This window comes from Urtica dioica, chromosome 6, assembly GCF_054948205.1.
Source record: "Urtica dioica subsp. dioica isolate 48M chromosome 6, U.dioica_male_clone48M_v1_H2, whole genome shotgun sequence".
NCBI lineage: Eukaryota > Viridiplantae > Streptophyta > Magnoliopsida > Rosales > Urticaceae > Urtica > Urtica dioica.
The window spans coordinates 40,003,628-40,029,712 of NC_142761.1; the positions used below are offsets into that span (position 1 = coordinate 40,003,628).

The following is a 26,085-nucleotide window of genomic DNA, read 5'->3' on the forward strand; positions in this document are numbered from 1 at the left end:
CATCCATAAATGGAACCTAGCCACTAAATAACCAATATTATTGAGTGGGAGCATCCTTAATTGGATTCTAGTCACTATTGTTCAATAAAAGAGTGGGAGCTTTCTTTAATGAAATCTAGCCACTTGTTGTTCAATAAATAGCAACATCCTTCACATTATTAAACCCATCATTGAAGATGGCATCCTTAACCGGAATGTATATGCTATTATTCAATAATTAAAGTGAAAGAGTAATCAATGATTACCTTGCCACATAAATCAATGAATTGAAAGGAAGGATAATTTTGAATTATCTTGTCGTTAAAATCAATAACCCAGTGGGAGCATCCTAGAATGGATCATTGTCACTCTCATCAACAATAAACTTTCCTTAAATGGAAAGACATGATCTTGAGATATCACTCTCGATCATACTAACTTGTCTGAAAGTTATTAGCCCATATTTAATAGATCTACCTGTTAAGCTATTAGTTTAAAGGAATAGAGAGATCTATAAAAGGATTAATGAAATGGTTTAAGCTTTATAAGCTATAAGGTAAGGGATTGGGCCCTTTAGAAGAGACATTATCATCAATGATACTCTTCTTTCTGATACCACGAACCACTTCATTTGGGATCTTCAAAATTGAAGATGAACTGTCCTTCAAGGATGAAGTTCCAATAACATAAAGACATGGATCGAAGTAGTTACACTACTAAACATTTTGAAATATGAAAGGTAGATCCTAAGTACTTAACAAACTAGTCATGATTGTACATGGATGTTTGTTATAATCGATATTTTGAGAATAATCGATAAGTGTAGCTCCTAAACAAGTGTCATGAATAAAGTCATTACTATTATAGTTCTAGACCTCATTATGACACAAGTAAATTGACTGAGCTAACTGTTTCTAAAATTAAATTCAGAAACGACATGCTCGTTCCATTATGTCTCAAACATACTTATTGATATAAGGTATGAGCTCAATGTTGAGGCTATTGACATTATCTTTAAAAGGACTAATAATTAGACCTTAGACAATGTCGTATTTCCGAGAATAACTACATGTGTTGTAAACACTGTAATTTCTGAAAATAGTGAGATACTTAGTTATTTAAATATAGTAAATCATTAAAGTCCTGTGTATATATTGAATATGAACACGACAAACAAGGATGAACTATAAATAACCAAGTAATGGAAATAGGTCAATAAAGTTCTTATTTAAACACGTTCAATGAATCACACTATAGTAAGTGGTGATGAGATCAAACCATGCAATGGTGCAACCTGTTTTGGCACCAAAAGGATGTACACCTTGATAGGGAGACTTGTTATCTTTAGATATAAAGTCTGGTGTATAATCTAAAGGTATGCGAAGTGTTATTTGTTCTAAAGTAAATTTATTTACTGTGAGCAAATTGACTTGACCTTAAATGGTAAGTCAAAGATCACTTGCAAAAATGCATGAACTAGAATAATATGAAAATGAGACATATGTCAGATCGACATAAATGATAGAGTATAGATAAAGTGGGAATCCATATGATGAGAATCTCAATCCTGGGTCAAAGTCTAAACCGTCTATAATGATGGCAAAGAATTAAATTGGCTGAAGGAAACTTATCTTCTCTGGTCAAAGTGGGAGATTGTTGGGAATATTGCCTACTTGAAGATAATGAATGAATGATTACTAAATTCGATAATAAGATTACTTTATTAGCATTATATGATTAGTGGGTTGAGTTCTAAACAATTAGAATCAATAACAACTATCTTCCATAGCCTCCGTGTCAAACTGAGTCACGTGCTGGGCACCTGAGTTCGGGCGGTGAGCTAAAACGAGGTCGATGACTGATATACGCCTGGAAAACTATATCCAAAGTCATATATGTGGAACACATGGGTGAAGGTTGATCACTATGTGGGAGCATTCTACACTTGTGGTAAGTGTACGACCTGAACAAGTCTTGGTGTAGATGTGTCGTTTAAGGACCGTTACGACACACTAACCGAGGTCACTATGATGGTCACAGTGAGACTTGATCTAAATCCTGAAGTGATCATGGACACTGGGTTATGTTACTGAGCTCTTTGACTCATTCGATAAAAGGCTATTCATGCTAATCATAGTTTATGTCTTGGGAGTTTTCTCAGAGCATAATTCGAGTGGGAAGTGATTTACAGATACGGAATCCAGCCTTCCTGAAAGAAGGTTAATGTTCACTCACCTGAGGGTTGATTCCAGAACCGATAGATTGCTAGCACTTTCGAAGTAAGTAACGTTCGAAAGAATCTTTCGCTGGGGAAGCAACAATGCTTAGGGCTGATATGTATCAAGGGAAGTATAACGGAAAAATTGACTTCTCTTGACACGGGTTGAACCTGGAGGATCTTGATCACGAACTGACTATATCAGTGGACACTCGTCACGATGAATAAATATAATTCTAGTATAAAGGAGAGTTCAGTCTTGGCTTACAAGGTGGAGTATTTGACCAAGATTAGACGAATCGATGGACAAAAGAGAAATGACTATTTCGTTTTTTTCATCGGATTTGTTAAGCTCCTATTACTAGGTCCATAGTCCCCGATTCGGCTCTGATAAAGGCGGATAAGAACTTTCGTATATTAATGTTTATCATTATTAATCTCACTTGCTGTAATTGTGATTGACATCATTAATTCTGGAAAACGGGTTTTCGCAGAATTAAATAAATATTTATGGTAGAATTGTTTATTTATTGTTTGATCAAGTAAATAAACAATTATTAATTATTTGTTTATTGTTGGACCATGTAGATAAATGATTAATTGAGTTTTAAGCAATTGGGCCTTGCACACATGGAAAATTCGAATTTGGTTATTTGGCACTAGGGTTTGCGCAAATCTCCTTGGCCGTGTGCCATCAAATTCGAAAAAAACATAATTGGTATTTACCAATATTTTCTCTTTAGTTTAAATAAAGGAGAGAGAAAAATATAAGATATTGTCCTATATTTTCTCCTTATTTAAAGGAAAGTATTTATGAGAATAATATATTCTCCTTTATTATCTCACTAAATAAATTATTCTCTATTTAAATAAAAGAATAATATCCCATAGATATTGATCTGATGGATGAGAGAAAAAGTAGGATTCACTTGTTGAGATCCAATGGCCTAGATTAAATCCTCTAGTGTGAACACAATAAAAGGAAATAAGATATTCTGGAAGATTCCATGAATATCTCCTTTTTACTACTATAAATAGGGGTTCATGAGAAGACAAAAATTAAGGATTTTGACCTAATAATTTCGTGGCTATCCCTCTTGGCCGTGCGAAATTCTCTTTCTCTTCCCCTCGGAAATTCGTTTCCATTCTTAGTAAAATAAGAGAGAGATCTCGAAACACCTAGTTTCGTGATCTAGTGAGATAAAGATTGTGGCCACTCAACTTTCTTATTCGTCTCGGAGATTACGTTTCGGAAGACTAAGGTGTCATCACATCGAGTCCTTGAAGGAGGAATTCCTTATTTGATCATGTGAAAGCTTGTATGTTCAAGACCAAGACGGATTGTGAAAGCTTTTCAGTTCGTGAGCCAAAAACTGTAAGTATTCGTTTTTCGCTCTATATCGGTTGCTTGACTTATATGCTCTCGTGAATTAAATTAATTAAACATAACTAGATCTTGTTAATTATAACCATAATTTAATTAGCTTATGATCAGCGTAATTAATTATTTTTCCGCATTAATATGGTTATATGGTGGAATCATCTCAAATGAGGCGCATCGGAGCGATCGTTTGTGTCCGATGCGAGCTCGATCCACCAACAAGTGGTATCAGAGCGATTGTTCGTGTCTGATACCCACTTGATTCCCCAACAAGAGAGACATTCATTCCTCCTGAAGATTACTCACTCTCAGAGTTCTGAAACTCTGCCGGTGACTTGTAGCGCACGATTTTCTCTGATCGAGCGCTTAATCTCCCGCTCACAGCTGCACCCAAAATTCTCCAATGAGAATCTCCCTCATCTCTAAGAGAAAAAACATTCATTCTCTCTTGGGTCACTCAATACTAGAGTCTTGAAACATCGCCGAGGCCTTCTTCGCGCTCTGTTTCCTCTGTCGAACACACCCTTCAGGCTCCGCGCCCCAAATAGCATACACACACGCATAGAAATACATCATGACTTGATCCCACATTCACCCCATTTTCTCCTCAGAGAACGCCTCCGAGCTAGATGAACGACAGCTCGAGACTTTCGAGTTCACACACTTGGCTTGGATGCAGCCACTTGGTCCGGTCTTAGGTCGAACCGCCCGAAGCTTTCCACGTTGCCGATTTTCATCGGCAACAACATTCATCAAAATCACATATTCGAACAGAGAATTCAGGATTCAGAGTTGCACTTCAAACACGGAATGAAGTCATGTCTTGGGAGATATGAATTTTATTATTTAATTTTAATTTAAGGCTATTTTTATTTCAAAATTGGGAATTTGGAAGTTAGGGTACTGGTTTTGATTTGATTTAGTTTTTCTTATATAAGAGTTAATATCAATGAAATTTAGATTTGTGACACTGTTATCCCTTTTAGGGTATAATTTCATCATTTTAGTTTAACAGAGTGTATAAACTCGACATTTTGGAAAACCAAATATTAAACACGACATTTCACTAAAACACAGTGTATATATGTGTTATTTTCCTTAAAAAAAATTGTTGTTAATAATCGGTTAATTACGTAAAGTTTATAATTATGTTTTTTTGACAAATAATATGGTATGATATATACTAAAATGAGCAAAACCTTAGGTTGGGTAATGGTTCTTCTGCTGAGCACGTTGAAGCTCGCCCATTTTCTTCTAATTTTTCCATCCCAGATTTTTTGAAGATAAAAGATCTAATTGTAAAAATGTTGTGGCATCCCATAGAATGACGTTGAGATACACCTATTCGTGAGTTATTCTCACTATTGACTGTAACACTTTGACTGAGATGACTCGATGATATTTTTCGTTATTATATATAAATGGCGCTACACTAAACTGTGGTGGTTTGTTGACTGGTCATTGAATTTTATTTTGTTAACGTGTTTAAATCCCATGGGTGAAAATTTTGTTGATATTTCAAACGAAGTCTGACGTGGGTCTTTTATTTTGTGGTCTCGTGTTATTTATTGTCTTGGGTCTTCTATTTTATTTATATGTTGACCATCTATTTTGGGGCGTTACACGAACTTTGTCTGGACTCGGCGACCTTCGGCACGGACTTCATGGTGGCTCGCCGACCAGGAATTCACGGTGATTCGTCGGTGCATGAGTCATCATGTCGTGCGAGAGATTCAACGGTGGTCGTTGTATGGAGCGGCCTAGGCATCTCTATGGTGGAGAGAACATGCCTTAGAAAATCTCGGCTATCGGTGATTGGCGGTGTTGATGGCGCCATATCACGAGCATCTCTGGTCGTTTACCTAATGTTGCGGAGTCTTCCAAGTTCGTTTTCATGTTAACACTCGAAATCGGGTCAACAGTGAAGAGCCGTCGGCTGTTCAGCCCAAGGCCGGATCCTGAGGCTGCACGTAGGTTGGGTGTCACCTAACGCCTGAGATCGTTGACCTCCAAGGGATGGTCAGGGGTCTATTTTGTTCGTCACATGTGAGAGGAAATATATGTGAACTAAAGGGACCCGGAAGATTCCCCTTCGGCGGGCATTCCGACACCCAACATTAGCATTGGTGTAATGTAAGCGTGTATGGAGTGAACGTCCTCTAAGCTCGGAAGCGTACTAGAGCGGATTTAATGATTTAGAGTGAGAATCGCAGAGAGTATGGGTGTGCTTAGGTTATGAATGGCTTACAGAGTGTGAGGTGAAGACTCCTATTTATAGGAGTTGGAGTAGTGTGAACGCATCGACTGGGCCATTAGGAGAAAGCCTGTGGAGAGCCCGTGGTGGGTGTCGAACGGGGCCTTGTCGGTCTAGGCGAGGCCCGTGGGGCCGTGGCATGAAGTAGGCGGAGCGTTGGACTCCTAGGCAGGGCCTAGGTGCTTCGGGCGGACCCTCACGTGAGATTGCCAAATTGGTCCGCGAGGCCTCTCAGAGGTGGGCTGGGCCTTGTTGGAAGATGTGCAAAGCCCTGGGCTTTGCCCTTGCCGTCCACGGAGCCTGTTCCTTGAGAGATGGGCTCCGCGTGTCCCTTTGCTGAGGCGTCTGGCCCCAGCTGGAAGGCCACAAAGCCTGCCTCATACGGGTTGGGCTTCGCCTGTGACTCGCAAGGTCCGCCTAGGCCGCGCCTAGAGTTTGGTTGGACTTGGGCTAGGGTTTGTCGTATTTTGCCTTTTTCGGGAGTCTATTTTGACCCTATAACAATAGTTATCAAAATCATTGATTTGAGCGTGAAATTCAGGACTCAAAGTTTCAATGTGAACACATAAGGAACTCGTCTCTTGAAAGATATAAATTTTAATAGTCTATTTTGATGTAGAGCTATTTTTATTTCAAAATTGGAAATTCGGGGTAATGGTATTGATTTGGGTTTGGTTCAATTTTTCATATCAGGGTCTAACATTTAAAAAGTCAATCAAAGGAATATTCGTGACATTGTTATTTATTTTAGGGTATAATTTTGTCATTTTAATTAAACAAATGGTACACACAACATTTTGAAAATAAAAAGCTAAACTCTACATTTTAATAATTCTGAATCGGTGGTTCTCAGCGAAGAGAAGAGTGGTTTTGATAGCGATGGGTCGTCTTCAAGGTAGACGATTGTGGAAGGCTTAATGAAAGATTGGAGAAGCTTGGTCAGGCTTCCAAGATGGCCATGTGGAAGGTGAAGGGTCTTCTTTCTATCGTGACATTGACATATACCGACTTTTTTTAACGACCAAAATTAGAGAAGTAATTTATTTATTTCTTACTTCTGTGCCTCTTACTTACGTACATCTGTGCCTCTTACTTTATTTATTTCTTCTTTTTTTCTCTTTTTAAACCTGTCTATGAATTAATTAATTAGTACCCGTCAATCACGTTATGCTTAACAAAACATTTTTTTGAATGTCACGGATTTTCCATTAAAATTAGGTAAAAACACATCAATACAGGAGAAAAACACCTTAGTACATGAAACACCTCAAACCTAAGTCGAAGTGAAACTAATACTAAGTTCCGGTAATCACACGTTTTGTGCATGCTTCCAACAAGAGGAAGAACGATGAGCACAATAATCGAGCACACATAGGGCTCTTTCAACAAAACCAAAATTGGTTGATGGAAAGATCCACTCAATCTCGGTCCGATGACCATGAAGAAGATGCCTCTTCAACCTAATAGAACAAAACCTAACACAAAATCCACAACGGGATAGTGGACGACGGCTAATCCGTCTCCAAAATAAACTAAGCCAAACAAAACGTAACAACAAAATAAAAGAGTCACAACTACTTTTAAAACAAAAAAACTCGAAATAAAAATTAAATATGTCACCGAAGTTTGATAGACAACCTCGAAAAGCTTAGCAACATCGTCCCCGTTACCGAGAAGCCTCGCCACATCATCATCGAAACCACACCGCAGAGTCCCCGTCGCCGGTTCCGGGAATCTACGCCACAGCTCCGCCGCCGAGGATTGTCGCCGCACCGACGCCGTCATCGAGGAGTCACGCAGCGGCATCGTCGGTGCCGACACCGAAGACCCACACCGCACAACTGCCATAGTTGACGAGCCACGGCACGAAACCATCGTCGACAAACCTGCAGCAACACCGTCAAGCTCCGTTGTCGTCTTTCTACCTCCGGTAATGATTCGCACCTCCTCCCGCGGGACCGAGAGACGTCCAGCCGCGGCCGGAATCGTCGCCGGAATCGGCCCCAGGGGAGAAAAATAGTAGATCTAAATCTAGATCTGAAGAAAGGAAACCAAAAGGTTTTACTTTTTATGGGGAGAAAGTGTGCCCTTAACAAAACCTTTTAAGGGCATGTTTGGTTGGTGAGTTTATAAGGGAAGGGAATGGAGTGGATTCTTAAAAGGGTTATTAAGCTATATAGCCACACGGATATAGGGGATTGAGATATAGCCCACCTTTAGTTAATTTCTTGTAAATAGCCAAGTAAACTTATTAACATATTAATAAAAGACTTATTTAACACAGTCAAACATATATTTTAGGTCGTTAATAGGCTGACACATATGCAAGTAGGCTATTTATAAAGTATTTACCAAAGGTTGGCTAATTTACAATTCCTATAGTTTAGGTGGCTTATGTAGCCAATTTTTTGTTCTTAAAATTCATCATTGCTTTGTTTGGTTCATTTTTAAACGAGGTAATCATCATTATATGGAATGATCATTGCATTGATTTGATTCTTTATAAAATGGGAGGAATATGAACCATTCCCTTTGTTAATGAAATATTTTTCCCAAATTAACCTTTGCTATAACTTAATTTATTTTTATATTTGTTATCTAACAAAACCCATCCGAATATGAAACCAAAAAAAAAAAGAAAAAACTCTCAGATGAAAGAAAAAATAATAAAATGCTCAATCTTCTACCATTTCGTCGCCCAAGCTCTCTCTTGCATAACCTTTGACGAGACATTCGGCATCGTCTGCCTTTGCCGTTGTTTTCTTGCCGGAGAAGATGCTGTTGGAAATTGAGCTAAATAATTAGGTGTTTTAATTATTTAAAGCTTAATTTAATTTGTTCACTAAAAGACGAAATAGTGTGTTGTTGATTGAGAGAGTGTGTTTGCGTATGGGAAAGAGTCCCGCATGGAATAAACACTAAGGTGAAGAGCACCTTATATATGTTGTACTCAATTACCATGAGTAAACAAGTGGATGAGGGGAGAGTGTGCCATGTGGATGTGAGGTGGAGGTGAGGTGACGGACCTATGCTTCATTTCACGTTCACACCCGCCCTCGCCGGTGTCGCCACCGGCGTCCGGCTCCGGCTCTGGCTCGGGTGGCGCTTTGTAGGCGCACTTTGGCACTTCGGCACGCCGATCACGTGAGCTCGTGGTGAGTCCGGCGAAACGGCGCGGTCCGTGGAATTCTCGCGGCGATTCTCGCCAACGGTCTCGCCTCCTCATTCAGTGGTTATTTTTGGTTACTGTTCGAATAGACAGTCACGTCGCTTCGAAACAAACGGTCGTTTGGCCAATGGTCGTGTCGTTTGCGGCTGTAACTGTCGTTCGAACGAAACAGTGCGTCTGTTCGTCGAACCTCTTCACGAACGGGTACAATTGCTTATATAATCCGACTTCGGATTCAGAAATCAACAAAGGTTTTCGAACCAACTTTCTCTCTTCCCGAAACACAAATCCAAAAACATCGTTCTTGCTTATATTCGGATTTTCACTTTGTCTTGGTGCAGTCCGAATTAGACTTGTCGTATCCTGTGGTATTCTTGTACAGAACCTTAAAGAAATTTTGGAGTACTCGAAATACTATAAGAAAAGCGTTCTCATACGTGATTCAAGCCTTGACGTCTTCAATTTTGAAGAATTCTCCAACAATCTTATAGTATCTTCTGCAATGGCTACCGAGGCGTCTGTTTCGAGTTTGAAAGTGATGAGCTAGGACTTCGTCAAGTTGGATCGCTTCGACGGCACCAACTTCACCCGCTGGCATGACAAGATGCGATTCTTCCTTACTGCCATGAAGATCTTCTACGTGCTGGACCCGACGTTGGAGCCCATCCCGGAGCCAACGAACAATGATGATGAAGAACTCGAGGCGGACCGGAAGAAGCGTCAAGAGGACGAGTTGCTGTGCCGGGGACATATTCTGAACACACTGTCGGACCGAATTTACTATCTCTACACCGAAAATCCATCGGCGGTCGAGATATGGAAGGCTCTCGAGTACAAGTTCAAGGCGGAAGAAGAAGATACCAAAAAGTTCCTTGTCTCGAGTTACTTTGATTTCAAGATGTTTGATGACAAGCCTATACATGCTCAAGTTCATGAGTTGCAAGTTATCGTCAACAAATTGAGGACTGTGAAGATAGACATTCTGGAGACTTTCCAAGTTGGTGCAATTATTGCGAAGTTGCCCAATTCGTGGAAAGGCTATCGGAAGAAACTTCTTCACAACACCGAGGACTTCTCTTTGGAGCAAATCCAGAAAATCTTCGAATCAAGGAGGAATCGAGGATGAGAGAGAAGACGACGGATGCCGGTACTTCCTAGGCCAATGCGGTGAGCGCTAAAGGCAAGAGGAAGAGGAATGACAAGGAAGGATCTTCGGGTTCCAAAAAGGACTCTAAGAAATTCAAGCAATCCGGCAAATCCACGTCCGGTAACAAGCCCGTGTCCAAGGGGTCCAAAGGGGGTTGCTATGTGTGTGGCAAACCCGGTCACTATACTCGAGATTGTCGACACCGCAAGACGGATGAGAAAGAAGTCGACGCCACTATGACTGATGCTAACATAGTCACTACGTTGAGCGAACTCATGGCGGTCAACGGCAAGGTTCAAGGGTGGTGGTACGACAATTGTACTACCGTTCACGTCACCTATGATAGGGCTGCCTTCAAAACCTATTCTGAAGTCAACGATGGACAAGCGGTTTAGATGGGAAACGAGCATCGCTGTCAAGTTGTGTCATGGATCTCAACTTCACCTCCGGGAAGACGGTCACTTTGACCAATGTTCTCCATGTTCCGGAAATGTGTAGGAACCTAAGTTAGTGGTGATCTCCTAGGCAAACCGGGGATCAAATCTGTGTATGAGTCGGGCAAGCTTATCTTGACCCGTAATGGTGTATTTGTTGGCAAAGGCTATTCGAGTGAAGGGATGGTCAAACTATGTATTATTGACAATGTTATTAATGAAATTTCTCCTTCTGCTTATATGCTTAATTTCGTTTCTTTATGGCGTAGTAGATTAGCAGATATTGGTTTTAGCACTATGAAAAGATTAATTAAATGTGGTTTAATTTCGTGCAAATCTGATAAATTAGATAAATGTGAAATATGTGTGAAATCTAAAATGATAAAGAAACCGTTTTATAGTGTAGAGAGAAATTCCAAGTTGTTAGATCTTATACACTCTGATTTATGTGAATTTAATGGCATGTTAACCCGTGGGGGAAATAGGTACTTTATTACCTTTATTGATTATTGCTCTAGTTTTACATATGTGTATTTATTGAGACATAAAGATGACGCTTTTAATGCTTTTAAGGTGTATAAGGCTGAAGTAGAAAATCAATTAGGAATTAATATTAAAGTCCTTAGAAGTGATAGGGGTGGTAAATATATTCCTAGTGATTTTAATGCGTTTTGTGAAGAAAATGGTATTGTTCATGAATGTTCCGCACCTAGAACACCACAACAAAACGGTTTAGCCGAACGTAAAAATAGGACACTTCAAGAGATGATAAATGCCATGTTAATGCATTCTGAATTACATTTTAGTTTGTGGGGTGCAGCTTTACTTTCCGCATGTCATATTTTAAACCGTATTTCGTTAAAGAAAACCCAAATATCTCCGTACGAGGTATGGAAAGGGCGAAAGCTGAATATTGGGTATTTCAAAGTGTGGGGATGTCAAGCCTACTACAAAAACATGGATCCTAAAAGGACCAAGTTGGGTGCTCGAGGGATACGGAGTGCTTTTGTTGGCTATGCTACGAATAACAAGACATATAGACTTCTAAACTTAGAGTCTAATGTCATAGTAGAATCCCGAGGTGTGGAATTCTTTGGGAATCTTAACTCGAAAGAAAAAGAATCTCAAAATTCCACTAATGAAGAACCTCGAGAGGAAAGTTCATCTAGGGTAGTTGTAGAACAACCCGAACTTCGGATAAGCAAAAGAGTCCGTAAGACTAAGGATTTAGGACCTGACGAAATAGATTCTCGACTTATTTCTTTGTACCTAGTAGAAGGAAATAAAGAGAGTTTTGCTTGAAAGATTCCCATTATTGTTCTTGTTGAAGATGATCCTAAGACTTATAATGAAGCCATGGCTTCTCGAGACTCCGCCTTTTGGAAGGATGATATCCAAGATGAAATGGATTCTATTATGTCAAACCACACTTGGGAGATTGTCGACCTGCCCAAAGGGTCGAGACCTATTGGGTGTAAGTGGGTGTTTCGAAAGAAGTACCATAGTGATGGTACTCTTAACACTTACAAGGCTAGGTTAGTAGCCAAAGGATTTCGACAACGGGAAGGAATTGATTACTTTGACACATATGCTCCGGTAGCAAGGACAACAACAATTAGAGTGTTGTTTGCCTTGACTTCTTTGTATAACCTCAATGTTCATCAAATGGATGTCAAGACGGCATTCTTAAATGGAGATCTCGATGAGGAGATTTACGTGGAGCAGCCGGAAGGTTATGCGCTTCCGGGTAATGAACAAAAGGTTTGCAAACTTGTTAAATCCTTATATGGATTAAAACAAGCACCCAAACAATGGCATTAAAAGTTTGACTCAGTCATACTTTCGAATGGATTTGCTCCTAACGTTTGTGACAAGTGTTTGTACACAAAGGTGCGTGGTAACCTTGTGATCTTCCTATGTCTCTATGTTGATGATATGTTGTTTATTAGCAATAAGATGAAAGGAATATTAGAAACAAAGAGGTTTCTATCTTCCACTTTCAAAATGAAAGATCTTGGACAAGTTGATACTATTTTGGGTTTCAAGGTTCGTAGAACCAGTGGGGGTTATGAACTTAATCAATCACACTATGTTGAAAAAGTGCTTGATAAGTTCAAACATTTAAAGTTCAAAGAGGTGAACACCCCATTTGATCCAAGTGTAAAACTTGAAAAGAATGATGGAAGGGCTGTGGCTCAATTGGAATATGCTAGTGCTGTTGGTTGTCTTATGTACTTGATGCAATGTACTCGACCAGATATAGCATTCGCCGTTAGTAAAATGAGTAGATTTACTAGCAATCCAAGTGCCGAGCATTGGAAGGCCATTGGGAGAATTTTTGGATTTCTTTTGAAAACCAAAAATCTTGGACTACAATACGGTCAGTTTCCTGCCGTACTAGAAGGATATACTGACGCAAGTTGGATATCGAGTGTCGGAGATAACAAATCTACGATGGGATGGGTGTTTACACTTGTCGGTGGGGCAGTTTCTTGGAAATCAAAGAAACAAACTTGTATCACTCATTCGACCATGGAATCAGAGTTCGTGGCTCTGGCTTCCGCAGGTCATGAGGCTGAATGGTTGAGGGATCTTCTTTTAGAAGTTCCATTGGCTAAAGACAATATATCAACCGTGTCGATACATTGTGATAGTCAATCAACTTTAGCTAGAGCATACAGTGAAGTGTATAATGGAAAGTCTATAAATATTAGTCTTAGACATGACTATGTGAGGAAATTGATCAAAGATGGAATCATTTCGCTCACATATGTGAGATCAAGCTTTAATATTGCTGATCCGTTCACTAAACCTCTTGCAAGAGATTTGATGAAATCGACCTCGAGAGGTATGGGTCTTAAACTCCTTGAGTAGTGACCTGACAATGATGGCAACCCATCTTAAGGTTAGGAAATGACTAACATTAGGTTCAATGGGTACAAACAAGTCATTGATTTGGATATTCGTAACATTATATAATAATGTTGACTGTTACAATCGGGAGGTTGAGTTTTTTAACTCTTAATGAAGTTCAGTCTTGAGGACAAGTATCTATAAGTAACAGAGATGCTGTAAGAACTTTATCTATGTGAATTTCGGGATGGTGCCGTCCCAAAGTGAGAGTTGGAGTTTCTCTCATGAAAAATTCACGAGACAGGATGAGCACATGGCCATTAACGGTGCTAAGCGAGTGATATAGGCAAAGAACACTAAAGGGTGTGTGTTGAGTAACATCGACTTTATCACACGGAAAATAGGTTCAAAGCCTAGCTACCTAATTTCCGATAAAGTCTTGTGTTACTTATACTAAGGATAAGTTCAAATCGAAAGATATTTATTTGTACTAACACTCTTTGTTTCTTTTCTGGATTCTATTTTGTCTTTTCTGAACAAGTGGGGGATTGTTGGAAATTGAGCTAAATAATTAGGTGTTTTAATTATTTAAAGCTTAATTTAATTTGGTCACTAAAAGACGAAATAGTGTGTTGTTGATTGAGAGAGTGTGTTTGTGTGTGGGAAAGAGTCCCACATGGAACAAACACTAAGGTGAAGAGCACCTTATATATGTTGTACTCAATTACCATGAGTAAACAAGTGGATGAGGAGAGAATGTGCCATGTGGATGTGAGGTGGACATGAGGTGGCGGACCTATGCTTCATTTCACGTTCACACCCGCCCTCGCCGGTGTCGCCACTGGCGTCCGGCTCTGGCTCCGGCTCGGGTGGCGCTTTGTAGGCGCACTTTGGCACGCCGGTCACGCGGGCTCGTGACGAGTCCGGCGCAACGGCGCGGTCCGCGAAATTCTTGCGGCGATTCTCGCCAACGGTCGCGCCTCCTCATTCGGTGATTATTTTTGGTTACCGTTCGAATAGACAGTCACGTCGCTTCGAAACGAACGGTCGTTTGGCCAACGGTCGTGTCGTTTGCGGCTGTAACTGTCGTTCGAACGAAACAGTGCATCTGTTCGTCGAACCTCTTCACGAACGGGTACAATTGCTTATATAATCCGACTTCGGATTCAGAAATCAACACAGGTTTTCGAACCAACTTTCTCTCTTCCCGAAACACTAATCCAGAAACATCGTTCTTGCTTATATTCGGATTTTCACTCTGTCTTGGTGAAGTCCGAATTAGGCTTGTCGTATCCTGTGGTATTCTTGTACAGAACCTTAAGAAATTTTGGGGTACTCGAAATACTATAAGAAAAGCGTTCTCATGCGTGATTCAAGCCTCGACGTCTTCAATTTCGAAGAATTCTCCAACAGATGAGACACCGACAATGAAGACGACGGAGGTGTGGATCTAAGTTTCGTCGGAGAAGACGGCTGCGGAGGGGCATCAAGTGTTGGGGCAAAGGGTTAAGGGACAAAAGAAATACCGTAGATGATAGAGTGAGTGGTCCAGTCCGTTGCCGGAATAAAGACCACATTCAACGCCTACGCTGCCGTTCGAAGCGCTTCCAGATTGTTCCGGCCAGAGAGATGAACGACAGTCTCATGAATAAGCATGAAGTCGGGTGGTTCGTCGATTTGCAGAGCTTCTTTCATGTTGCCTACTTCATCGGCGACTTGCAGAGGGAATGAACTAGCTTCATTTTTTTTTTCTAACTCATGTGATTTTGAATGAGGATAAAAAAAATGTATAATAGGAACATAAAATTTTCATCAATAAAAAAAATGTGTAGAAGGAATCTCATTAGGTTGATGAATTCACATGATTTATTTTTCCTGTAGAAGTAATATAATCTGATTTTGAAATCTCAGTCGATGATTTTTTCCCCAAATCTTTGAAGAAGATAAGGGTATTTTGTAAATGTTACTTTCCGTTCTGTTAACCTAAAAATACGAAGCAAACAAAGAAATGTCATTTCAATTCCATTCTATTGCTGTCTGTGAAATTGGGGAAAAGCAGAGGAGCGCCGAAACCCTAGTTCTCGATTGAAGTTTCTCCGTCGCCTCCGAACGTCGGAACTCAGTCTCATGCATCCAATTCTTCTCCTTCTCTTCGCTCTATTGAGCTTTCGTCTCCGATTCTTGGAGTTTCCCGGTGTGGAGCAACCTTCTGGGTAAGGTATGGAGGATCTTTGTAACAAGTGGCAGAAGCTCAACGTTACTGAAGATGAATCTGAGGTGGTGGCCATCGACGAAGATTATCTTGACGAAGATGAAGATGAAGCTCAAGTCCTTGGCAAGCTCTTGACAGACAAATCCTATAACATGAGGGCTCTTGAAATCTGTTATGGGCAACCTGTGGAACGTCAAGAAGGGGTTGGAGATTAGTGAGCTTCAAGATTCGGTGTTGAAGTTTAGCTTCGGAAGTGAGGAGGAGAAAGAGAAGGTGTTGGACAACGAACCTTGGCTCTTTGACAAGGCTCTCCTCAGTCTCCCAGACCCGACGACTGGGGACTGTGTGGGTCCGGGACCCTCAACGAATACCTGTTTTTTGACACAAATACATGGACTACCGTTGATTGCGACATCGGCAAAGCTGGGTGTGATGCTTGGTGAGAAGATTGGGAAAGTGCTCAAAGTTGATACGGATCAACGTGGGAGGATTCGTGACAGTTTTATTCGTGCTCGGATAGCCCTGGACATATCTAAACCTTTATGCAGAGGTTTCCCCGTCCAGCTGGGGGCCAAAGCTGATAAGATTTGGTGTGAAGTGAAATACGAGAGACTCTCTCTTGTATGTTTTCACTGTGGTATTATTGGTCTCCAGTGGGATTCCTGTACACTGAGTAACGCTCCCAAGGAAAAACTGACGGGGGGCTTTGGCTACGGAAGCTTTATGGCTGGAGTGGCCTCAAATCGACTTGCTTCGCCTGTTCTTCGGTTCCCGGCGAGCGCAGCTGATGGGAAAAGGAGAGGGGAATCTTGAAGGAGGGCCTATGAAGAAGAAAGCGAGACCAAGAAGAAGGAGTCCTCGATGTTTAATGGCAGAGTCAGTGGAGCCAACCGTCATTCCCCTCGGCAGTCGAATGAGTAAGCGACGAACCCACCTTCTACCGCAGCCCCTCAGGCAAAGGACCCCATGGCCACTGATGACGATCCCCAGGCGTTTGGTGTTCCGAAGCCGACGACCCAGGTCACCCAGCCCCCTTTTCCCACTGGAACCGCGACGGTGAACCTGTCCACGACGACGCCGATCGCTAATCCGAAACCCTCTCCTCCCCTGACCGTTGGAGGGACGCCTATGCATCGGGAAACAAAGAAATTGAAGACGGTGGCTGATGGTCCAGTTCCCAGGAGCACACCCACGCCTCCAGTGTTTGCTGCCTCGATGTAGGGTAGTCTGCATAGTCCCGAGATGAGTGATTTCTCGCATGATGAGGTGAAAGGGTCGGAGAGCGAGGGTAGAAGGAAAATGACAGGATCGTCGAAACGACAATTGAGTAACGCTATAAAGGAAAAATTGAAGACCTTTTCGTCCTTCTCTCAGACTGGGCTGAACAAAGGGCCTCTCCGCGCTAAGCCCAACTCTGACTGGCTTCCTCATCCAAACGAGCTGGGTTCTACGAGATTGGGCAAGGCCCGTGAACTGATCCCCTCACGTTCTGCTCCAGGTTCGTCAATCACCTCACTTCTGGGGGGAGCTTGTGGCGGAGCGGCTAGGACAGCTGACCCAGCGTCGGAGAATGTTGGCCAGGCGGACTTCTGGAAATAGTGGCGGTTTTTCGGGAGTTTTCCCTGCTACGGCTGGACCCATTCTTGCTGGTGGTGATAGAGGCTCGTTGGAGGGTGACTTAGACCAGGGAACCTGTGCTCGTGTGGATTTGGAGCTGGTCCGTGTCCCGAAGGTTATGCACGCATCTTATAAGAAAAGAGCAAGACGCACGACGGCTGGTTCTGGACAAGAAAAGAAGGCTCACCATCATGACACGGAAGTTCATGAGGGCTCGGAGGATGAGTGTAGCCTCTCCAAAGTGGTGAAGATGAGAGGTAGCACCTATCTTGCGGGTAATGACGAGAAGTTGGTCATCAAGCTCGAGACCCACGCAAACGCGGCTCTTGTGTCCACTGGGGGCAGTCACATGAGCTTGTTGTCCCTGCCCCGCACAGATCCACACTTTCAACCGTTTCTGCGATCATGGATTCGGCTGAGAAATCCTCTACGATTTAAGCGGCGCCCCGCGGTGACGAGGGCGATCGGGAGCAATGATTTCCTTGCTATGGAACGTCCGGGGTTTGGGCAACCCCGAGACGAAGAGAGCTCTTCAGTCGCACTCTCAAAAGTTTAAACCCGACTTGATTTTCTTGTCGGAAACAAAACTTACGAGTAGTTCGGCTGAACGAGTTCGTGTTATGTTGGGTTTTGAAAATTTCTTTGTGGTGGATCGAGTGGGTCTTAGCGGCGGTCTTATGCTTTTGTGGAGGGATACGATTAGTTTCACTCTCGGGTCGTATTCCCGTTTCCATATTGAGGGAGCCGTATGCGATGAGGACGATGGGTGTTGGAGATTTATGGGCATCTACGGAGACCCGGTGGCTGCTAACCGGAAACACTCTTGGGACCTTATCCGACGAGTGATGGCCTCGCACTTTGGGACATGGCTCGTTGGAGGAGATCTCAATGAGGTGGCGGATAATTGCGAGTTGAGTGATGGAAGGACTCGAGACTCTTACCTTCTTGAGTCGTTCTGGCACTTAATGGAGGATTGTGAACTTGAGGATTTGGGCTTCGAGGGTGGTGCTTTTACGTGGCGTCGCAGCTCGTCGCCGGATAGTATCTAGGAGAGACTTGATCGTTGTCTTGCTAAGTCAGACTGGAGAGCGCTGTTTCCGGTGGCGAAGGTCCGTCATCTTGAATATTGGAATTCGGACCATCGCCCACTTCTCGTGGTTCGCAAGGGCACTATTGATTTTTACAACCGGAGGAGAGTTAAAAGGTTCTTCTTCGAAGAAGCTTGGTGCGACGAAGTGGAGTGTGGAGAAATTATTTGGAAGGAATGGGAGAGTATGGGCAGCTCCGGGGATCCTTGCTCGTTGATCGAATCCTTAAGTAGATGCAAGGAAAAACTCACGCGATGGAACTCCGGAAAGAAGGCGGAGCTTACGAACAAGATCGAGAGACAAAAGAGAATTGTCAACCAGGCCGGGGATAGAAGCTTCGGAGGGGATCGGGGAGACTTAGCTCGGGAACAACGTACTCTTGACGGGCTTCTCGAGAAGGATGAATTGTATTGGAGGCAACGGAGTAGGATGGCGTGGATGAAAAGTGGAGACAAGAACTCGAGACTTTTTCACCGGAAAGCCACTACGAGAAGGAGGAGGAATGGTATCCTGGGACTCTACGATGATTCCGACGCATGGAGGGAGGGTGATAAAGATATCGAGGGGGTGATCTCTTCCTACTTCAAGGAGATATTTCTCTCGTCGAGACCCGGTTTGTTGAACGTCGAAAGGGCGCTTGTCGGGGTGGAGCCAAAAGTTACACCGGACATGAATCGACACCTTCTTAGTCCCTTTGAGAAAGATGACGTGAAAGCTGCCCTCTTCTCGATGGATCCTATTAAAGCCCCCGGGAGTGATGAGTTTCCGGCCCTTTTCTACCAAAAAAATTGGGGGGTGGTGGGGGATCGTGTGACCGAGGTGTGCTTGGGAGTCTTGAATAATGGGGATTCGGTCTCGGTGTATAAAATTATTTCAAAGTGCCTTGTTTCTCGTTTGAAGGGTCATATGGGGAAAATCAAGGCGCCTCTGTAGGGGGGGGGGGGGCGTCAAATCTTCGACAACGTTATGGTTTGCTTCGAAGGAATCCACACGATGAAGAGGGGCCGATTTGGCAACGACAATCACGCCGCCTTGAAATTTGACATGGCTAAAGCATACGATCGTGTGGAGTGGACGTTCCTAGAGGAAATCATGGGGAAGTTGGGCTTCGATCGTAGATGGGTGGAGAAAGTCATGCGTTGTGTGTCATCGGTGAGATTCTCGTTTAACATCAACGGGACCATTCGGGGCTCACTCAAACCGGAAAGAGGCCTCCGCCAAAGTGACCCCTTTTCCCCATTTCTCTTTCTTTTGTGTGCGGAAGGTCTCTCTAGACTTCTCATGGAAAAGGAACGGATGGGTCTCATTAAAGGGGTAAGATTTGGTCGCGATGAGCTTCAGGTTTCCCATTTACTCTTCGCCGATGATAGCCTCATCTTCTTCCGGGCGTGTTTGGAGGAGAGTGACAAGGTTGCAAGATGCCTCTCGACTTACTCCGTGGCTTCGGGTCAAGTTGTCAACTTTTCCAAATCCGACGTGTGCTTTGGGAGCGATGTTCCGGACGAGTTGAAAACGGAGGTGGCCGAGAGCCTCGGGGTATCTATTACGCCATGTCACAAGCGCTACCTCGGGCTGCCGACTTTCTCAGGGCGGAGGAAGTGTGAATTATACTCTTTTATCCGAGATCGGGTTTGGGAGAAGATCAAATCTTGGAGGGAGATTTGTTTCTCCCACTCGGGTCGGAAAGTCCTTATCAAGGCGGTCCTCCAAGCCATCCCGGGTATGTGGCTAGTTGTTTTCGCCTCCCGAAGACTCTTGTGAATGATATTCATCGGATTATTGCTAAGTTTTGGTGGGGGAGTCGAGAAAATGAGAAAAAGATACATTGGTGCAAGTGGAGCGAACTTACGGCTCACAAATGGGAGGGGGATTGGGTTTCCATGACTTGGAGCGCTTCAATCATGCTCTCGTAGCGAAGAATGTGTGGAGGCTTGTGAGGAAGACATGCAGCCTCACCGACCGGGTTTTCCGGGCTTGTTACTACCCCGACGGAGATCTCCTCAGTGCCAAGTGTACCTCGAATAGTTCCTCCTTGTGGCGTAGTCTTGTTTGGGGAAAGGAACTCATTAACCTCGGAACGAGATGGAAAATTGGGGATGGGGAGTCGGTGAGTGTCGTGGGCGATCGTTGGATTCCTCGCTCCAATAACTCTCTTGTCCCCAATCCTTCCCTTATCCCTATAGACATGCGGGTTGCGGAGCTCAAGCACAACAACGGGGAGTGGAATGAAGCCTTGGTCCGAGCTATGTTTGACGGTGAGGAAGCGAGTGATATTCTTGCCATCCCGATTAGCGAAGGAGGGATCCCCGACAAGCTTCGGTGGCACTATTCTATCGACGGGGAGTACTCGGTTAAAAGAGGATATCGCCTAGCCATGACCTCTTCTGAAATGGCCTCCTCCTCTACTCCGAGGGCTACCGCTACGTGGTGGAAAAATCTTTGGAAGCTGAAACCTTCGGGTGGAGAGTTTGTAAAGGCTGGATTCCGGTGAAGTTGGCTCTCTTTAAAAAAAATCACTCAAGACAACTGATGCCCCCTATGTCATGGAGGTCCGGAGACGGTATTCCACGCTATATGGAGCTGCCGGTGGGCCCGTAAAGTGTGGGATCTCTCGCGCTTCAAAGACGTGGTTAGTAACTTCCGGGGAGAGGATACCACCTCTTTCTTCATCGAAACTATGGAGTCAACCGAGGTTAGTAACTTGGATTTTTTTATGATTTTGGTTTGGGAGATTTGGAACCATAGGAACAATGTGGCGGCGGGTCATGACAAATGGACTCCGGGTGAACTCGTGGCTTGGGCTGCTGGGTTCCTCGAGGAGTTTCGAACTGCCGAAGGGGATTCGGTGCCGGTGGCTAAGGGCCGGGAGGCGCTGATTACTAAGTGGCAGCCCCCACCCATTGGCACGTTGTCTATCAATGTTGTCGCGGCCATCGATTCGAGGGACGGGAAGTTTGGGACCGGATGTGTTATCCGAGACCACTGGGGATGGGTTATCGCGTCTGAAATCTTGGTTAGACACGTCGGGTTCCCCCCTCGCTTGCGGAGGCCTATGCCGTACTTGGCGGGATGCGGTTAGCAGCGGAGCTCGGGCTGAATCGGATCGAGGTGCAATCGGATTGTCTTGGGGTGGTCCGAGCGGTGAATAGCGAGACGGTCCCGGCCACGGAACTTGGGACTATCGTGGAGGATATTAAGGTTAGATGTCATGCTTTTTCTAGTTGTGGTTTTTCTTTTATTCCCCGTTCTTGTAATGTTGCGGCTCATAATGTGGCTAGATATGCTCTTAGTTTTAACTCTAATTCGCGATGGTTGGGGTTTGTCCCACCTTGCGCTATGCGAGATGTTATTCACGATCAAACTTGTTGATGTAACCACGGTATTCCTCCGCCATAAGCGAGGGTTTTTAATAGATTTTTCGCGTGGTGCCGCCCACGTTTTCAAAAAAAAAAAAAAAATCCATTCTATTGCTATTCCTATTCCTATTCCTATTCCTATTACCATTCTCATTCTAATTATTGTAACAAATTATATAATTCTAAAATCGAGGCAATTCTATAACGTATATATCCCTATCAAATGACTATATATTCCCAACGGTGTACAAACCTAATATTGACTTTCCTTACACAAAAATCAAAGAGTGTGTGATACGCATATTGACAGTTTTTGTTTACAGGAAAATACAAGAAAGTTCAGCTCTTAATAAGAGACATATTAACTTATTTTAAGGTATAATTTAAGAAAGAAATGTTGAGGATACTGGTTTGATCAATTTCAAAGATTTTTTGCGTATCACATTTTCCCATGAAAATTCGAATGACCATGAAAGTTTCCTTGGACTACCGTTGCTTTGTATATTTGATTTAATAATGGTAAAATATCAATTGTATCCCATGTATTTAATCGAAATGCGAGATTAATCATTTCAATTTCTAGAAACATCAGACATATTCTTTCCGTTTAATATAAATGACATATACATCCCCTAAAAAATATTATATTACAAATATCACCATTTTCGTTTATTTTTTACAAAAAAAAAAAATTGAACTCCCCAAAATACACTTAATGAAATAATTTTTTATTTTTTATACACAAAAAAATTAAATAAAAAATTTCTCTATAAAAAGTTAAGGATTTTTTTTATAAAGAGAGATTTTTTTTAATAAAATTGTAAATAAATATTTATTCTATTAAGGGTATTTTGGGGAGTTCAAATTACTTTTTTGTAAAAAAATAAACAAAATGGGTGATATTTGTAATATAACATTTTTTTAGGGGAGGTATATGTCATTTGTATTAAACTGAAGGGATATGTCTGATATTTCTAGAAATCGAAGGAATTAATCTCGCATTTCGATTAAATACATGGGATACTTATTGATATTTTCCTTTTATTAAATCAAATATGCAAAGCAACAGTAGTCCAAGGAAACTTTCATGGTCATCTGAAGGGATACTATTGATATTTTCCATTATTAAATCAAATATACAAAGCAACAGTAGTCCAAGGAAACTTTCATGGTCATCCGAATTTTCACGGGAAAATGTGATACGCAAAAAATCTTTGAAATTGATCAAACCAGTATCCTCAACATTTCTTTCTTACATTATACCTTAAAATAAGTTAATATGTCTCTTATTAAGAGCTGAACTTTCTTGTATTTTCCTGTAAACAAAAACTGTCAATATGCGTATCACACACTCTTTGATTTTTGTGTAAGGAAAGCCAATATTAGGTTTGTACACCGTTGGGAATATATAGTCATTTGATAGGGATATATATGTTATAGAATTGCCTCGATTTTAGAATTATAATTTGTTACAAATTAGAATGAGAATGGTAATAGGAATAGGAATAGGAATAGGAATATAATGGAATTGAAATGACATTTCTTTGTTTGCTTCGTATTTTTAGGTTAACAGAATGGAAAGTAACATTTACAAAAAAAATTGATTCCTCTTTATATTTTCCCATTAATAATTGTCTATGAAATATACTTTGATCAATTCAACTTGTTATCCGGGTCGGTGAGATTTTTTCTGAGGCCCTTTTTATTTTAAAAAAAAAATAAAAAATTCAACTTGTTACGATATCACTGTCATTAATTGATGACTATTCCAAGTTGCTGAAGAATTTCATCATAAATAAAAAAAAAAATAGTATTTTTTATTTTCCGTTTACTTTCCAGCCATGTGCCATTGAATTTCAATTTATTAACATATTCTATACGGAAAATAACAAATATTAAATTATAGAGTAATTTGAACATAAGGTGTACCAAGCTAAAAGTCAAAAGTCGTAAAAGTAGACTTTCTCAACTGCTCAGGTGTGAACTAAAATTATATAATCATAATCATACTATACGCATCTATAAAAACCACATCACAACTTTTTGCTTACTACTACAAACAAACCAGAAAATCTCCAAAAGAAAAAGTGTTATACCTTTTTCATAATCTGAACCCTGCAAAACAAGTCCCAAAAAGAGAGAAAAAAAAATGTCTCCTCACTTTGTGCTGATCCCATTAATGGCACAAGGCCACATGATTCCCATGATTGACATGGCGAGGCTTTTCGCTGAGCGTGGGGTTTTGGTGAGCTTAGTCACAACTCCTCATAACGCGTCGAGGTTCAAATCAATCATTGCTAGGGCTAGAGATTCTGGTCTCCCAATCCGGCTTGTTCAGATAAAGTTCCCTAGTGAGGAAGTTGGCCTCCCAATTGGGTACGAAAACCTAGACAGCTTGCCTTCGAGAAGCCTTCTTGGGAAGTTCTTCAATGCCCTAAACATGCTACAACAACCCATAGAGCAATACCTTCTACAACAAACCCCTAGCCCTACTTGCATAATCTCAGACAAGTCTCTCTTTTGGACGTCGGATATCGCCAAGAAGTTTGGCATCCCGAGGATTGTTTTCCACGGTATGAGTTGCTTCTCTCTCTTGGCCACTCACAACATCAAACTCCACAATTCTCATCGATCAGTCGCTTCAGACTCTGAGCCTTTTATGATTCCTGGCTTGGCTCGGGAGATCCAAATCACAAGAGCTCAGCTTCCCGGTGCGTTTGTGGTCCAACCCGATTTGGACGACTTTAGGCACAAGATGGGAGATGCCGAGTCGAACTCTTTTGGTGTGGTAGTGAATAGTTTTGATGGGATAGAGGAAAGCTCCCATGACTTGCTCTCCAAGGCACTAAACAAGAGGGTTTGGTGCATTGGCCCGGTTTCACTATGCAACAAGGAGGATTCAGACAAGGTGGAGAGAGGAAACGTCGCGTCGATTGGTCGAAGCCAATGCCAAGAGTGGCTAGATCGAATGGAGCCCAACTCGGTAGTGTACGCTTGTCTCGGCAGCCAGTGTCGTTTAGTGGCAGCTCAACTTATAGAGCTCGGTTTGGGACTAGAGGCATGTGGTAGGCCATTCATTTGGGTGATCAAGAAAGAAAAGAACTTTGAGGAGTTTGAGGATTGGCTATTGAAAGAGAAGTTTGAGGAGAGGATCATGGGGAAAGGGCTCTTGATCAAGGGTTGGGCCCCTCAGATGTTGATCCTGGCCCACCAAGCGGTTGGGGCGTTCTTGACGCACTGCGGTTGGAACTCCACCATCGAAGGGGTTTGTTCAGGCTTGCCTTTGATCACTTGGCCACTTTTTGCTGAGCAATTCTTGAACGAGAAGTTGGTCGTTGAGGTTTTGAGGATCGGTGTCAGGGTCGGGGTAGAAGTGCCCGTTAGGTGGGGCGATGAAGAAAAGGTTGGGGTTTTGGTGAATAGAGAAGATGTGAGAAGCGCTGTAGATATTGTCATGATGGACGGTCGAGATATTGATGATCAAGAGGGCCAAGGTAGAAGGCAAAGAGCCAAAGAGCTAGGTGAGATGGCTAGAGCCGCAACTGACGAAGGAGGGTCTTCTCACTTGAGCATTTCGTATTTGATTGAAGACATAATTAAACAAGTCAAGGGTTAGATTATTTTTATTTTATATTTATACACACACACTCACGTACATACATATGTAAGTGTGAAGACATAATTAAACAAGTTAAGGGTTAGAACTTTTTTTTATTATTTATACATACACTCACTATGGGGGTATAAAAGTAAATTTTTATTATGTATTGGGCTTCGGTTCGGATAAATGCCAAATAAATGATCCAGTCCAGCTCAAAGAGAAAAGATCCAAGCCTAGTTCACAGAGAAGTCATCCAGTTCGCCAGTGCTGACGAAGTCGTGGTCAACCCGCAATCTCGCCGAGAAGATCGGATCTAAGACTTGACCAGTCTGCAACGTGGCGAGGACGAGCTGATCAACACGTGTCCAAGAGATGATCCTTTCTTCGCTTATAAATAACAACTGTTGTATTCATTTTCACACACACAAGCTTTCACCTTGTCTCACATTTTTATTTGAATCCTTTTAGTCTTTTGTTGAGTTCGCCTGATTGAGCTGTACTTCGCACTGTGTAAACATTCAATATTAATAAAGATCCATTTCTTTTATATTTTGTATCAATATTTCTTTTGAACTAAATCGAGTTTTATTTAGTTTCTTATATGAAGTCTTCTGAGACCTATTATTAAATAAAACAAATATATTGTATAATTATTTGTGATTGTTGACAATCCCGAAATCGACATCAACAATTTGACGCCGTCTGTGGGAAACTTCAGAAAAACCAACATCGAAAGAAACAACTCTCCCAAAAAAGAAATATCATGTCTTCCACCC

The 26,085-nt window shown here is 42.1% G+C and overlaps 2 protein-coding genes across 2 annotated transcripts; both read left to right on the plus strand.

Moving 5' to 3' along the window:
• The first annotated feature begins 17,884 nt into the window (after positions 1–17,884).
• LOC149394101 (uncharacterized) lies at positions 17,885–19,285 on the plus strand. Its single transcript, XM_089618261.1, has 2 exons — positions 17,885–18,269; positions 18,345–19,285. Exons 1-2 carry the CDS (start codon positions 17,885–17,887, stop codon positions 19,283–19,285), a joined length of 1,326 nt encoding a protein of 441 aa, XP_089474387.1.
• A 4,478-nt stretch (positions 19,286–23,763) lies between these two features.
• On the plus strand, positions 23,764–25,840 carry LOC149394102 (UDP-glycosyltransferase 73D1-like). Its single transcript, XM_089616365.1, has one exon. It carries the CDS (start codon positions 23,858–23,860, stop codon positions 25,322–25,324), a length of 1,467 nt encoding a protein of 488 aa, XP_089472491.1. The 5' UTR covers positions 23,764–23,857; the 3' UTR covers positions 25,325–25,840.
• Positions 25,841–26,085: the final 245 nt, after the last annotated feature.

Coding starts and splice junctions, on each gene's coding strand:
- LOC149394101 (XM_089618261.1), top strand. CDS start 17,885: ATGTTGGGTTTTGAAAATTTCTTTGTGGTGGATCGAGTGGGTCTTAGC. Junction 18,270..18,344: donor GGATTTGGGCTTCGAGGGTG/GTGCTTTTACGT, acceptor TTGCTAAGTCAG/ACTGGAGAGCGCTGTTTCCG.
- LOC149394102 (XM_089616365.1), top strand. CDS start 23,858: ATGTCTCCTCACTTTGTGCTGATCCCATTAATGGCACAAGGCCACATG.